Raw genomic sequence first — 15,491 nt, 5'->3', positions numbered from 1 at the left:
ATGTTTGTTTCTTTCTAGGTTTCTTTCTAATAAAAATAAAACAATTTTTGCAAGGGTTTAATTTTTATTTATAATAAAACCGTTCTAAAACTTACAGAATCAGTTGCCATACAACTTTCAACATTTCAGGGTTGTTCTGTAAGTTAAAAAGATAATGTTACTGTCAATATAAATTATTTTAATATTTACCCTTACGCAGAGATCATCCTTTACGTCAGTACAATTGTAGCACTAGCACCCCAACTGGCCTGTATGTTGTGACCGTTGTAAGTCTGTGGAAATAGAAATTTTACATTTAGTAAAAGAATTGGGATGCTTTTGATTTGCTTTTCTTACTTACATGTATCAGGAAAAAAAATATGTACCATGCATAGAATACACACAAAAAATACACAATACACGCTGATTTGGTACTATGCAAGACCAACATAAAATCAAATTTGATTGAAATAAAAATATTTTTAGTTCAACAATAAAATAATGTATATTTAAAAATCGCTGAGTTTTGAATCAATAATAGAGTGACGATTCAAATCAAAAATCCATTTTGTTGGTTTAACCGATTGAAATTTCGCTGCGTGTATTGAATGATTTCAATCCGATAACACATGAAATGCGCACAGTTGCCACTTGAATATCCCTTCGAGTGTGGGAAATGTGGTTTTCAAATGAAATTCATGCGAACATGGTGTGAAAGGCACATCAACATCATACGAAATACCATTGACTGATATTTCCAAATGAATACTTGCGTGAATATCATTTTGTTTTACTTATAGATTTCATTGGCAGAAGAATCGGTGAAATCAATTGTTTTACATGTAGAAATGCACTAGGGTGATGAGCCCATTTACGCTATGTTTCTATTATCACCCTACCCATTTGAAGCCGTTGGTTAGAGCAGTGTCTGCCATCTTTGTTCAACGCATTGAGTCAAATGGTAGCGCAACAATAGGGGCACTCGATTCGAGTTTTCGTTGCGCTCAAACACGAGCATTTCACTGTTTTCAGCGCATTTGTGTTATTATATTGGTTTTTAACAACGAAGCAAAGCTGTTGATGTAAATTTTTTGTCAATCCATTGATTGTAGGCCGAGAAATTAATGAATTAGTGAGGCACCCTGCTTAGTATGGTGAAAATAGGCACTTTACCCTACATGTTTTTCATGCGAAAGTCATGTGGAAAGTTCATACTTTTCGACTCAATAGCATGTCAATGAACATTCAATGGATAAATATGTTGTATTCACGTGGAATTTGTTTGATTTTAATTTGAAACACCACATGAAATGCTTTTTAATGGATTTTCATGTAAAATTCAAAGGGAAATCATTTCTTTTAGTTTTTAACATAAGAACGCACATGAAAGTGGTTTAATTGCATATGGTTTTATCGTGTCTATTATTTTCAGTGTACTGACGAGAAGAACCTGAAACACAAAACATCAGACTTAACTTTAAGTTGGAGAAAAAACAATTTTTACCTAAATTTTTCGCCAGTAAGGAGAGTGCACCTTCAAATCACATCCTTGCGACTAATAGTAACAAAAAGAAGTCCCAACAAAAGCTGTATGCTGTATTATTTATTTACCTTTAAGTATGACAGTTTATTTACTTGTCTGCAAATCTGGCATCTCTGGGGCGGACGAAATCAAAAATACTCCCACTGGCTTTAGCCAAATGTGGATTCGAATGGGCTATGTGATCGGATCGCAATCACCTCCCTCTGCAGAGTGCAAAATCGTCCAATCCGATCCTTAGTTGAACCAACGCACAGAAGATCGTTCAACAGACGTCCATTATTTGACTCATGTTGGACGGTTTTGCATCAGTATTTTGAGTTTCTCAGTGGGCTCTTTTGGACGATCATCCTAAGAGCGATCACCCGTTGGGATCGACCCAACGAAATACACAAAGCTACATATCTATTAGTACACGATCAGTTGCTATCTCAATAACAGCTAGAAGCGAGACATATTTTTGAATATGTATTTGTAATTATGTTTATTTGCGATGCCAGCCTGTTAGCATATATGCTTTATATCATGTAGAAATAATGTATAATTTTGGGACGTTACTTTTTATAGGTGCTAATAAGTAGAAATATTTTATCTCGCGCTAATGTGTGACATAGAATGATTTTTGACGATCGAGAAGATAATGAAAGAGCTGCTGTTAAACGTGATGAATAAGTGTTACTTGTGAGAAAAGAGTAAAAGTAAAGTGTGAATCATGCCGAGGAAACTATTGAAATTTCTCATATTGTTCGACAACTCATCGTTGTTATATTTTCCTGGTCAGTTTTTATCCGGAAGAGTATTACTTGAGTTGCAGGAGAACACTCCAGTTTTAGGTATGACAGATTTCAGGAAAGCGAACATTGATTACGCCATCGCCACATACAGCCAATGAATAATTATTTAGTGCAGCCATGCTAACATATGCATATTATATTTCCGCGATGAAGTTTTTTTAAATTAGTTCTTGTGCTTAATAATTAAAAAAAAAAAGTTATTTGCTAGTGGTTGTAACACCATTAAATCGTTCAAAATATAGTTATGTTTCATCCGAATATAACCTAATTACAATTGGTTTTATATGAGAATACGATCGATTAAACATTTGGCGGCCTTGAATTTTAGATCGGATGATCGTTTTATTCAACAATTTAGTGTGTGAATGTGTTGCAATGAATTAAATTTTTTGTGCAACACCAGATTAATAAATATACCGTGTGTGTGGTACTGTTTGCAATATTAGGTAAAGCGAAAAATTAAACAATTTAGAATTCTAAATATTTGCAGTTATCATTTTTATTTCTACAAGGAATATATTAAGATGGTAATTGTTTACTTTAGCTACTTTTCCCCCTGTAAGTGGAAAACATGTTTTGCCTTTCTCAATAGAAAGGTATTGCAATTGCTCTGAAAACCGACTTTTAACGGAGGGCCGAGTGACATACCATTCGATTCAGTTCGTCGAGTTCGGCAAATGTCTGTGTGTGTATGTATGTATATGTGTGTGTATGTGCGTCTGTGTGTGTATGTGACCAAAAATGTCACTCATTTTTCTCAGAGATGGCTGAATCGATTTTGACAAACATGGTCTCAAATAAAAGGTTCAACGTTCTAATCTAAGAGAAGACAATCGCGTAGCTAATTTCAATATCAATTCTTCAAAAGGGCTAATGAGATTTTTGTAAACAAACTTATTTCGCTCATTACACCGCTGTCGAGTCGAAATTAATGAAAGATACACATGAATCAACATCTTTACCCTTGGTAGAATCAATTTCAAATGTCTTTTGGGTTGAAAATATAACAAATTAAGAGAAATCAGCAAAACAAAAGTTTGTTTACAAATCTTATTAGCCCTATTCTAATGTTGATATGGATTTGATCCAGTCCTAACCTCAATATTGAACCAGCTTCTGATTGGTCATTTTGCCAGTCATGAGCGTTCTTTATATTTACAATCGTGATGGAAAACAGTGCTGCTAAATTTATTCTGGCTATTTTTCATACACATCAACATTTCGTGCAAATTAAATAAAAGACCTGAATGACGATATAGTTACGTGTATTGTTAAGAGAGACATGAATAAATATTTAATTTAATTTTTAAATGCAGCTAGCATTGTAAATTCTTGGTAGAGGTGCGATCTTTTAGGTACAATTATTTTCGGCAATTGTAAGAAGCATTCAAAGGGAATCTGGCAACGATGAACGCTTGTTGTCTTCAGATTTACGGCAGGGCCAAGTCGAAAAAATTAAGAAGAGCAAGAAGCCTGTTGTCGTCTCTTCTCTTAGGTTCTAATAGGCTGCTGTTGAATTTCTAATGGACTTCCGGTTCCGGAATTACAGGGTGATGAGTACGAACACGCAGACAATGTCGATTTTAATAAATTCTGCAATGAATGTATAAAGGTGAAAATTTTTCCAAAATATGACCACAACTGCTTCGATTTGTAGTATTAGGTCACTAACATCCATTCAAAGTCTATTTGGCCACATTGGCCACCATCATCGGTTCCGGAAGCCCCTGCGGAAGTACCTAAATTCAGAATAAAAGTCACATTGGTTTCTCAGAGATGGCTAGACCGATTCGACTAAACTTGGTTTCAAATGAAAGGTATTGCATCCTCGTAAATGGCTATTTAATTTCATCCCGATCCGACTTCCGGTTCCGGAGTTACAGGTTGTTGCGTGCGATCACATAGCAAATTGTGATTCAAACCGATACTCCGATGAAAGCAAAAAAGGTAAAAATTTCGCTAAAATGTCTCTCAAACAACTTAAATTTGCTGTTCTAGGTCACGGAGCGGCCATCTTTCAAAATCTACTCAAAATTTTTTCGAAACATCAGTTTCCCGGAAATGGTTGGGCCGATTTTCACAAACTTAGTCCCAAATGATAGCTATAATATCCCCACAGATGTCTATAAAATTTCGTACGGATCGCTTATATGGGTCCAGAAATATAGACTAAACCGTCCCGTAACATATGAAATTCCCATATAAGCCGGAACTCAATTTTTTTTCAAAGGGGGGACCCCATGAAATTTCAGAAATCGAATTCGTATTTTTGATGCCAAACATCTTTAAAATGCATGAAACGTCGAGATTTTATGTTACCTCGAAAAAATTTTTTTTTGTGAAAATCGACTTTTTGGGACTTTTCCGATTTCGCACCTTTTTTCAGTTCAATATTACCGTGGCTGTTTTTTCTTTTTCAAAATTTTAGAACTCGAATAATGATTTATTTTCCTGTATATAGTTGTCATGTGATGTATAATAATAAAATGTAATATATGCATTTAAAAGCTTTTAATGAATATAAACAACGCACACATTCTCGTGATTCATGATTGAGAAAGGCACAATTGCACCGCTAGGTGGATTAAAATAGGTTTTTCTTTCGTGAATATGCTAGTTTAGTGTTGTAAATTCATAAAAAAGAGACGGAAAGCGAAAATTTTTAATAATTCATTAATTAGCTTTAAAGTAAGTTGTACCTAATAACTTTGTTCTTAGGGTTATTGTGCTCCCGAAAGTAAGGTTTTTGGCGAAGCTAGTTTAATATGGCTATGCCGCATTGCCGTAGTCCTCGTACTCGTCATCGGAAACGTAAGCGAACCTGTGATCCACTCATTTGCCCGGTATACTCAAACATAGGGGCTGTCCCTAGTTTAAAAATCGATGACATCAGGCATTAACAATGTTTTATTTAGTATCAATAGGATTGTATTTATCGGCAAAAATTAAATTATTGTCACTGCCTAATGTGGCTACGCCACATCGTTTCAATTGGGTGCTTAAACTAGGGATAGCTCCTATGTTTGAGTATATCGGGCAGGAATCAGGAATCAGAATATATTGGCTCAAATGGCACGTTCCCCGGACATAGTCGGGGATTTGTGCCTTGCCGTGTGTTTTCATCATTTCCTGAGCGGAAGGAAAGGACAAGGAGGTGTGGGGAAGTAGAATTGGAAGGGTGGGAAAAATAACAACACAAAACAAAAATAAACAACAGGTAAGTTAAACTCACAAGTAGTTCAACTTGCCTGCGAATAAGCCTAAAGCTCTTTACCACATTGGATAAGAAACTTTAGTATGTCTCTGAGTTTCAGTCGACCAAACATGGTTTCGTCTATATAAGGACGGCTGAAGACTCGAAATCGCAATTGCGCTACCGCTGGACAGTTGCATATCAGATGATATGAGGTTCCGTAGTCGGATTCACAAAGATCACATGAAAAGACTCAGCGCGCTGAATAGTTGCCATGTGATAATTGAGTTTGCAGTGGCCGGTTAAAGCCCTGGTCAGCATGCCGCAGTGGAGCTTCGAAAAATGTAAGAGATTTTTCGAAACCACTGGGCATGGTTGTTCTAGAAACGCCTTTGTTTGGCGACACGTTTGTAGATTTCTCCAATAATTTCGGTGCTCGGACGAAGCCCAGGACCGTATTTTTTCCCTTATCCAACTTGTCGAAATTGGCAGCGCGGGCTCAGGACCAACGAAGTCAATCGCTGAACCTGCCCTGGCCAATTCGTCAGCCCATTCATTTCCAGTAATACCGCAATGTCCGGGCACCCAGACAAGGTAGATAGTGTTGACAATGCTTAGTTCTTCGATTTGGGTTCGGCACGCGATCACTAGCTTGGACCGGGATTTGTCTGAGCTAAGAGCCTTGATTGCAGCCTGACTATCGGAGCAGAAGTTTATAACTCTGCCGGACAAACTCAGTTGAAGGGCCGATTGCACCCCGCACATAATCGCAAAGATTTCTGCTTGGAATACAGTACAGTATCTACCTAGTGAGTGAGATTGTTCCAATTTCATTTCACGACAGTAGACACCAGCACCAGCACGTCCCTCCATCAGAGAACCGTCAGTGTAACAAACCACTTGCGTTTGTTGTTGTCTTTCCATAAAGCCAGACAACCACTCCTCTCGAGAGGGAATCTTCACATGAAATGTCCTGTAAGGAAAACTACAAGTGAGTGTAATATCGCTGGGAGCAAGAATATCTTCACCCCATGTAACCATTTGTGACCACAATCGTGTATGACTGGTAGCAAGATCAACATGATTACTGTTCCAAAGCCCAGTAACCTGCAGTCTGTATGCACATGATAGTGCTTCTTGTTTTAAGTGTATGTGTAATGGTTTGATATTTAGAAGTGCCTCAAGAGCAGCAGTCGGAGTCGTGGTGAAAGCACCAGTCAACGCCATGAGCGCCATTCTTTGCAGATGGTTTAGCTTTGACTGGACTGTCACCACCTCTCCCCTCTGCCACCACACAAGGCATCCGTATGACAGTATTAGACGTACAATTGTCGTGTAAATCCAATAGATGTATTTAGGTTTGAGACCCCAGGTCTTTCCAAAAGTTCGTCTGCACTGCCCGAAGGCCATGCACGCTTTCTTGACTCTGAACTCAATGTGAGCAGACCAATTCAATTTGGAATCCAATATGACTCCAACGTATTTGACTTGATCTGCGCACAGTAGCTCAGAATCAAAGAACTGCAAGGGACGAACCCCGGTTGTTATTCGCTTCTTCGTGAAAAGAACCATTGAAGTTTTGCTTGGGTTAACTGATAGTTTAACTTGTCGACACCACTGTTCGACAGCGCTTAATGCCTGTTGCATTAAGTCAAAGATTGTTCCGATGCAAAATCCAGTAATTTGTATTTGGTAATCGTCAGCAAACCCGTAGGTCGGAAATCCAAGCTCATTGAGTTTCTTTAACAAGCCGTCAGCTACTAAGTTCCATAACAAAGGTGACAGAACGCCGCCCTGAGGACAACCGCAAATACTCAACTTCCGTATCTCAGCCTGTCGCAGTGACGAGCAAAGTATGCGTATAAGTAAGCATTGCGTTTATCCAACCTGAGATACATGCAGGTATCCCATGACCGCGCGTCGCTTCCAGAATAGACTGGAAGGACACATTGTCAAAAGCACCCTCAATATCTAGGAATACACCCAAGCTAGATTGCTTGAGCGAGAAGGCTTTCTCAATGTTGTAAACAACATCGTGAAGCAGAGTTATTGTGGATTTCCCACACTGATATGCATGTTGCATTTTGTGCAGTGGATATTCAACTAAACTAACGTTCCTGATGTGATGATCGATTATCCGTTCCAAAGCTTTCAGAAGAAAAGAACTTAAGCTGATAGGCCTAAAACTCTTGGCTTCTTCATAGCTTGAGCGCCCCCCTTTGGGAATAAATCTAACAGTTATTTCTCGCCATGCTTTCGGGATATACCCGGTAGCAAGACTAAAAAGCAAAATCTTTTTCAAGACATGTTTAAGAATATCAAATCCCTTTTGCAGTATCACGGGAAGTATTCCATCTTTTCCGGGTGATTTGTATGGAGCAAAGCTGTCAACTGCCCACTTGATCGATTCAGTGGAAACCAATGTGCGTGCTAACGCCCACGAGTCCGAATCACCAGAATGAGATCTGTGAACATTGTTCAACTCCGGATCGATACAACCTGGAAAGTGTGTGTCGAAGAGACAATTAAGAACACCTTTTTCGTCCGTCACATAAACACCATCTCTGGTTTTCAAGGAGTTCATCTGAAAATCATTCGATTTGGAGAGAATTTTATTTAATCTGCTAGCCTCGTTCAGACTAGAGACATTAGTGCATAGGCTTTGCCAGCCAGCCCGTTCTGCAGATCTAAGACATTTCTTATATGCACTACGAGCTGACCTAAAAGCCCTGGAGTCATCACGCTGACGCCGGTTCCAAGCTCTTCTCATAACTTTCTTCATTCTTTCAAGCTCAGCCCTCCACCAAGGGGTTCCCCTAGTCGATTTAACAGTACGAAGTGGACAAGCTTCTTCGTAGGATGCTAATATGAATGAGTTTGTCGTATCCACGACGTCATCTAAGTCGTCTAATTGACTAATTGTTGGAAAATATCCATGAAATTTAGTCGCCAAGTTTTCCAAAAAGAGGTCCCAGTTTGTAGATTTAGGATTACGATATGTCACCACATTGAAGGTGACATCAAAATGATCGAAAAATATATATTTATGATCGGATAGAGACGGTTCAGTTTCATTTGGAACCTGCCAATTTCCCAGTTCATGCAAAATTCTATCAGAGCAAAGTGTTATGTCTAACACCTCCTCCCTCCCAGACCTCGCAAAAGTTGGTCGGTTTCCCACATTCAGAATATGGAGATTTGTACTACTTATGTACTCCATCAGTTCAGAGCCTCTCAGATTGATGTCTGAGCTGCCCCAAATGATGTGATGAGCATTCGCATCACTGCCGATAATGAGCGGAAGCCCATTTCTGCTACAATATGCTACAACGCTTTTGAAATCATCAGAAGGAGATGATTCGTTATGCGGTAGGTATGCTGAACAATATATATATTTTTTGTCTACGTTTCCGACAGTCAATGTAACTGTGACAACACAGATATCGCGAGTTGTGAGCTCCGATATGAGACACGCGTCAATAGCCTTATTTGCAAGAATGCAAGCACGAGGCATTTCACGTGGGTTAGTCATGCCTGTCTTGTTGTAAGCAATGAAGGCAGTGTTAAGTAACTTTCCAAAATAGAAGTTTCCTTTATGGAAATACGATTCTTGAACCAATGCTATGGAAGCTTTACCTTCCTGCATGAGTCGAGATAAATTCATAGTTGCTGTACGTTTATGTTGGAGATTGACTTGTGCTATTCTAACCATTGTTGATTAGAGAACTGTACATTTCATCTCCAACACAAATTGCACAACAACTAGAGGACACCAAGCGAGTTGGGATGTTAACGCATTTAGCGAGCCATATCAGGTTTAAATGGGACATGATCATTTGATTCCCACGATTTGCGAAGAAAATAATGGTCCACTGTGTCAGAGATTCGCATAACACAGTAAGGGCAAAACCCAAAATGCTCCGTGCGCGACTGGCATATTTTAGACCCTCCAGTCATTAAGTCCTCGGCACGGAACTACTCCTTGACTTAGGGTCTCCTACTTTCAGTCGCCTCCTACGACATGGCAGCAGGACTCCAGTGGCTCAATTCTAGGCCGGATACCACACGGCCTCTGGGCAGGTTCATCTGTACACATCGAAATTTGATAATCGAAACTCAACAAAACTTCACCGAACTACCATCAGCCGAGAGTCTCAGCAAACCCCCAGCCAACAAAAATTCGGCAAAATTAAGTGGATCGTCGGTGAAAAAATCGCTTCGTGTGGTACTGTTTGCAATATTAGGTAAAGCGAAAAATTAAACAATTTAGAATTCTAAATATTTGCAGTTATCATTTTTATTTCTACAAGGAATATATTAAGATGGTAATTGTTTACTTTAGCTACTTTTCCCCCTGTAAGTGGAAAACATGTTTTGCCTTTCTCAATAGAAAGGTATTGCAATTGCTCTGAAAACCGACTTTTAACGGAGGGCCGAGTGACATACCATTCGATTCAGTTCGTCGAGTTCGGCAAATGTCTGTGTGTGTATGTATGTATATGTGTGTGTATGTGCGTCTGTGTGTGTATGTGACCAAAAATGTCACTCATTTTTCTCAGAGATGGCTGAATTTGATTTTGACAAACATGGTCTCAAATAAAAGGTTCAACGTTCTAATCTAAGAGAAGACAATCGCGTAGCTAATTTCAATATCAATTCTTCAAAAGGGCTAATGAGATTTTTGTAAACAAACTTATTTCGCTCATTACACCGCTGTCGAGTCGAAATTAATGAAAGATACACATGAATCAACATCTTTACCCTTGGTAGAATCAATTTCAAATGTCTTTTGGGTTGAAAATATAACAAATTAAGAGAAATCAGCAAAACAAAAGTTTGTTTACAAATCTTATTAGCCCTATTCTAATGTTGATATGGATTTGATCCAGTCCTAACCTCAATATTGAACCAGCTTCTGATTGGTCATTTTGCCAGTCATGAGCGTTCTTTATATTTACAATCGTGATGGAAAACAGTGCTGCTAAATTTATTCTGGCTATTTTTCATACACATCAACATTTCGTGCAAATTAAATAAAAGACCTGAATGACGATATAGTTACGTGTATTGTTAAGAGAGACATGAATAAATATTTAATTTAATTTTTAAATGCAGCTAGCATTGTAAATTCTTGGTAGAGGTGCGATCTTTTAGGTACAATTATTTTCGGCAATTGTAAGAAGCATTCAAAGGGAATCTGGCAACGATGAACGCTTGTTGTCTTCAGATTTACGGCAGGGCCAAGTCGAGAAAATTAAGAAGAGCAAGAAGCCTGTTGTCGTCTCTTCTCTTAGGTTCTAATAGGCTGCTGTTGAATTTCTAATGGACTTCCGGTTCCGGAATTACAGGGTGATGAGTACGAACACGCAGACAATGTCGATTTTAATAAATTCTGCAATGAATGTATAAAGGTGAAAATTTTTCCAAAATATGACCACAACTGCTTCGATTTGTAGTATTAGGTCACTAACATCCATTCAAAGTCTATTTGGCCACATTGGCCACCATCATCGGTTCCGGAAGCCCCTGCGGAAGTACCTAAATTCAGAATAAAAGTCACATTGGTTTCTCAGAGATGGCTAGACCGATTCGACTAAACTTGGTTTCAAATGAAAGGTATTGCATCCTCGTAAATGGCTATTTAATTTCATCCCGATCCGACTTCCGGTTCCGGAGTTACAGGTTGTTGCGTGCGATCACATAGCAAATTGTGATTCAAACCGATACTCCGATGAAAGCAAAAAAGGTAAAAATTTCGCTAAAATGTCTCTCAAACAACTTAAATTTGCTGTTCTAGGTCACGGAGCGGCCATCTTTCAAAATCTACTCAAAATTTTTTCGAAACATCAGTTTCCCGGAAATGGTTGGGCCGATTTTCACAAACTTAGTCCCAAATGATAGCTATAATATCCCCACAGATGTCTATAAAATTTCGTACGGATCGCTTATATGGGTCCAGAAATATAGACTAAACCGTCCCGTAACATATGAAATTCCCATATAAGCCGGAACTCAATTTTTTTTCAAAGGGGGGACCCCATGAAATTTCAGAAATCGAATTCGTATTTTTGATGCCAAACATCTTTAAAATGCATGAAACGTCGAGATTTTATGTTACCTCGAAAAAATTTTTTTTTTGTGAAAATCGACTTTTTGGGACTTTTCCGATTTCGCACCTTTTTTCAGTTCAATATTACCGTGGCTGTTTTTTCTTTTTCAAAATTTTAGAACTCGAATAATGATTTATTTTCCTGTATATAGTTGTCATGTGATGTATAATAATAAAATGTAATATATGCATTTAAAAGCTTTTAATGAATATAAACAACGCACACATTCTCGTGATTCATGATTGAGAAAGGCACAATTGCACCGCTAGGTGGATTAAAATAGGTTTTTCTTTCGTGAATATGCTAGTTTAGTGTTGTAAATTCATAAAAAAGAGACGGAAAGCGAAAATTTTTAATAATTCATTAATTAGCTTTAAAGTAAGTTGTACCTAATAACTTTGTTCTTAGGGTTATTGTGCTCCCGAAAGTAAGGTTTTTGGCGAAGCTAGTTTAATATGGCTATGCCGCATTGCCGTAGTCCTCGTACTCGTCATCGGAAACGTAAGCGAACCTGTGATCCACTCATTTGCCCGGTATACTCAAACATAGGGGCTGTCCCTAGTTTAAAAATCGATGACATCAGGCATTAACAATGTTTTATTTAGTATCAATAGGATTGTATTTATCGGCAAAAATTAAATTATTGTCACTGCCTAATGTGGCTACGCCACATCGTTTCAATTGGGTGCTTAAACTAGGGATAGCTCCTATGTTTGAGTATATCGGGCAGGAATCAGGAATCAGAATATATTGGCTCAAATGGCACGTTCCCCGGACATAGTCGGGGATTTGTGCCTTGCCGTGTGTTTTCATCATTTCCTGAGCGGAAGGAAAGGACAAGGAGGTGTGGGGAAGTAGAATTGGAAGGGTGGGAAAAATAACAACACAAAACAAAAATAAACAACAGGTAAGTTAAACTCACAAGTAGTTCAACTTGCCTGCGAATAAGCCTAAAGCTCTTTACCACATTGGATAAGAAACTTTAGTATGTCTCTGAGTTTCAGTCGACCAAACATGGTTTCGTCTATATAAGGACGGCTGAAGACTCGAAATCGCAATTGCGCTACCGCTGGACAGTTGCATATCAGATGATATGAGGTTCCGTAGTCGGATTCACAAAGATCACATGAAAAGACTCAGCGCGCTGAATAGTTGCCATGTGATAATTGAGTTTGCAGTGGCCGGTTAAAGCCCTGGTCAGCATGCCGCAGTGGAGCTTCGAAAAATGTAAGAGATTTTTCGAAACCACTGGGCATGGTTGTTCTAGAAACGCCTTTGTTTGGCGACACGTTTGTAGATTTCTCCAATAATTTCGGTGCTCGGACGAAGCCCAGGACCGTATTTTTTCCCTTATCCAACTTGTCGAAATTGGCAGCGCGGGCTCAGGACCAACGAAGTCAATCGCTGAACCTGCCCTGGCCAATTCGTCAGCCCATTCATTTCCAGTAATACCGCAATGTCCGGGCACCCAGACAAGGTAGATAGTGTTGACAATGCTTAGTTCTTCGATTTGGGTTCGGCACGCGATCACTAGCTTGGACCGGGATTTGTCTGAGCTAAGAGCCTTGATTGCAGCCTGACTATCGGAGCAGAAGTTTATAACTCTGCCGGACAAACTCAGTTGAAGGGCCGATTGCACCCCGCACATAATCGCAAAGATTTCTGCTTGGAATACAGTACAGTATCTACCTAGTGAGTGAGATTGTTCCAATTTCATTTCACGACAGTAGACACCAGCACCAGCACGTCCCTCCATCAGAGAACCGTCAGTGTAACAAACCACTTGCGTTTGTTGTTGTCTTTCCATAAAGCCAGACAACCACTCCTCTCGAGAGGGAATCTTCACATGAAATGTCCTGTAAGGAAAACTACAAGTGAGTGTAATATCGCTGGGAGCAAGAATATCTTCACCCCATGTAACCATTTGTGACCACAATCGTGTATGACTGGTAGCAAGATCAACATGATTACTGTTCCAAAGCCCAGTAACCTGCAGTCTGTATGCACATGATAGTGCTTCTTGTTTTAAGTGTATGTGTAATGGTTTGATATTTAGAAGTGCCTCAAGAGCAGCAGTCGGAGTCGTGGTGAAAGCACCAGTCAACGCCATGAGCGCCATTCTTTGCAGATGGTTTAGCTTTGACTGGACTGTCACCACCTCTCCCCTCTGCCACCACACAAGGCATCCGTATGACAGTATTAGACGTACAATTGTCGTGTAAATCCAATAGATGTATTTAGGTTTGAGACCCCAGGTCTTTCCAAAAGTTCGTCTGCACTGCCCGAAGGCCATGCACGCTTTCTTGACTCTGAACTCAATGTGAGCAGACCAATTCAATTTGGAATCCAATATGACTCCAACGTATTTGACTTGATCTGCGCACAGTAGCTCAGAATCAAAGAACTGCAAGGGACGAACCCCGGTTGTTATTCGCTTCTTCGTGAAAAGAACCATTGAAGTTTTGCTTGGGTTAACTGATAGTTTAACTTGTCGACACCACTGTTCGACAGCGCTTAATGCCTGTTGCATTAAGTCAAAGATTGTTCCGATGCAAAATCCAGTAATTTGTATTTGGTAATCGTCAGCAAACCCGTAGGTCGGAAATCCAAGCTCATTGAGTTTCTTTAACAAGCCGTCAGCTACTAAGTTCTATAACAAAGGTGACAGAACGCCGCCCTGAGGACAACCGCAAATACTCAACTTCCGTATCTCAGCCTGTCGCAGTGACGAGCAAAGTATGCGTATAAGTAAGCATTGCGTTTATCCAACCTGAGATACATGCAGGTATCCCATGACCGCGCGTCGCTTCCAGAATAGACTGGAAGGACACATTGTCAAAAGCACCCTCAATATCTAGGAATACACCCAAGCTAGATTGCTTGAGCGAGAAGGCTTTCTCAATGTTGTAAACAACATCGTGAAGCAGAGTTATTGTGGATTTCCCACACTGATATGCATGTTGCATTTTGTGCAGTGGATATTCAACTAAACTAACGTTCCTGATGTGATGATCGATTATCCGTTCCAAAGCTTTCAGAAGAAAAGAACTTAAGCTGATAGGCCTAAAACTCTTGGCTTCTTCATAGCTTGAGCGCCCCCCTTTGGGAATAAATCTAACAGTTATTTCTCGCCATGCTTTCGGGATATACCCGGTAGCAAGACTAAAAAGCAAAATCTTTTTCAAGACATGTTTAAGAATATCAAATCCCTTTTGCAGTATCACGGGAAGTATTCCATCTTTTCCGGGTGATTTGTATGGAGCAAAGCTGTCAACTGCCCACTTGATCGATTCAGTGGAAACCAATGTGCGTGCTAACGCCCACGAGTCCGAATCACCAGAATGAGATCTGTGAACATTGTTCAACTCCGGATCGATACAACCTGGAAAGTGTGTGTCGAAGAGACAATTAAGAACACCTTTTTCGTCCGTCACATAAACACCATCTCTGGTTTTCAAGGAGTTCATCTGAAAATCATTCGATTTGGAGAGAATTTTATTTAATCTGCTAGCCTCGTTCAGACTAGAGACATTAGTGCATAGGCTTTGCCAGCCAGCCCGTTCTGCAGATCTAAGACATTTCTTATATGCACTACGAGCTGACCTAAAAGCCCTGGAGTCATCACGCTGACGCCGGTTCCAAGCTCTTCTCATAACTTTCTTCATTCTTTCAAGCTCAGCCCTCCACCAAGGGGTTCCCCTAGTCGATTTAACAGTACGAAGTGGACAAGCTTCTTCGTAGGATGCTAATATGAATGAGTTTGTCGTATCCACGACGTCATCTAAGTCGTCTAATTGACTAATTGTTGGAAAATATCCATGAAATTTAGTCGCCAAGTTTTCCAAAAAGAGGTCCCAGTTTGTAGATTTAGGATT

The 15,491-nt window shown here is 39.5% G+C and overlaps 1 protein-coding gene across 2 annotated transcripts in view; it reads left to right on the top strand.

Annotated features, from left to right (window-relative positions):
* The first annotated feature begins 1,941 nt into the window (after nucleotides 1–1,941).
* LOC131683379 (arrestin domain-containing protein 4) overlaps nucleotides 1,942–15,491 on the top strand; it is a 40,579-nt gene continuing 27,029 nt past the window's right edge. The window contains exons 1-2 of one of the 2 annotated variants that reach the window (XM_058965303.1): nucleotides 1,942–2,022; nucleotides 2,087–2,352. In XM_058965303.1, the coding sequence (XP_058821286.1) occupies nucleotides 2,232–2,352 (121 nt within the window). In that variant the 5' untranslated portion in view covers nucleotides 1,942–2,022; nucleotides 2,087–2,231. Of the gene's footprint in view, nucleotides 2,353–15,491 lie in introns of both variants that reach the window. The other variant, XM_058965302.1, reaches the window with a different exon arrangement.

Source organism: Topomyia yanbarensis, chromosome 2 (assembly GCF_030247195.1).
Source record: "Topomyia yanbarensis strain Yona2022 chromosome 2, ASM3024719v1, whole genome shotgun sequence".
Lineage (NCBI taxonomy): Eukaryota > Metazoa > Arthropoda > Insecta > Diptera > Culicidae > Topomyia > Topomyia yanbarensis.
This window is presented reverse-complemented; position numbering and strand designations above follow the sequence as displayed.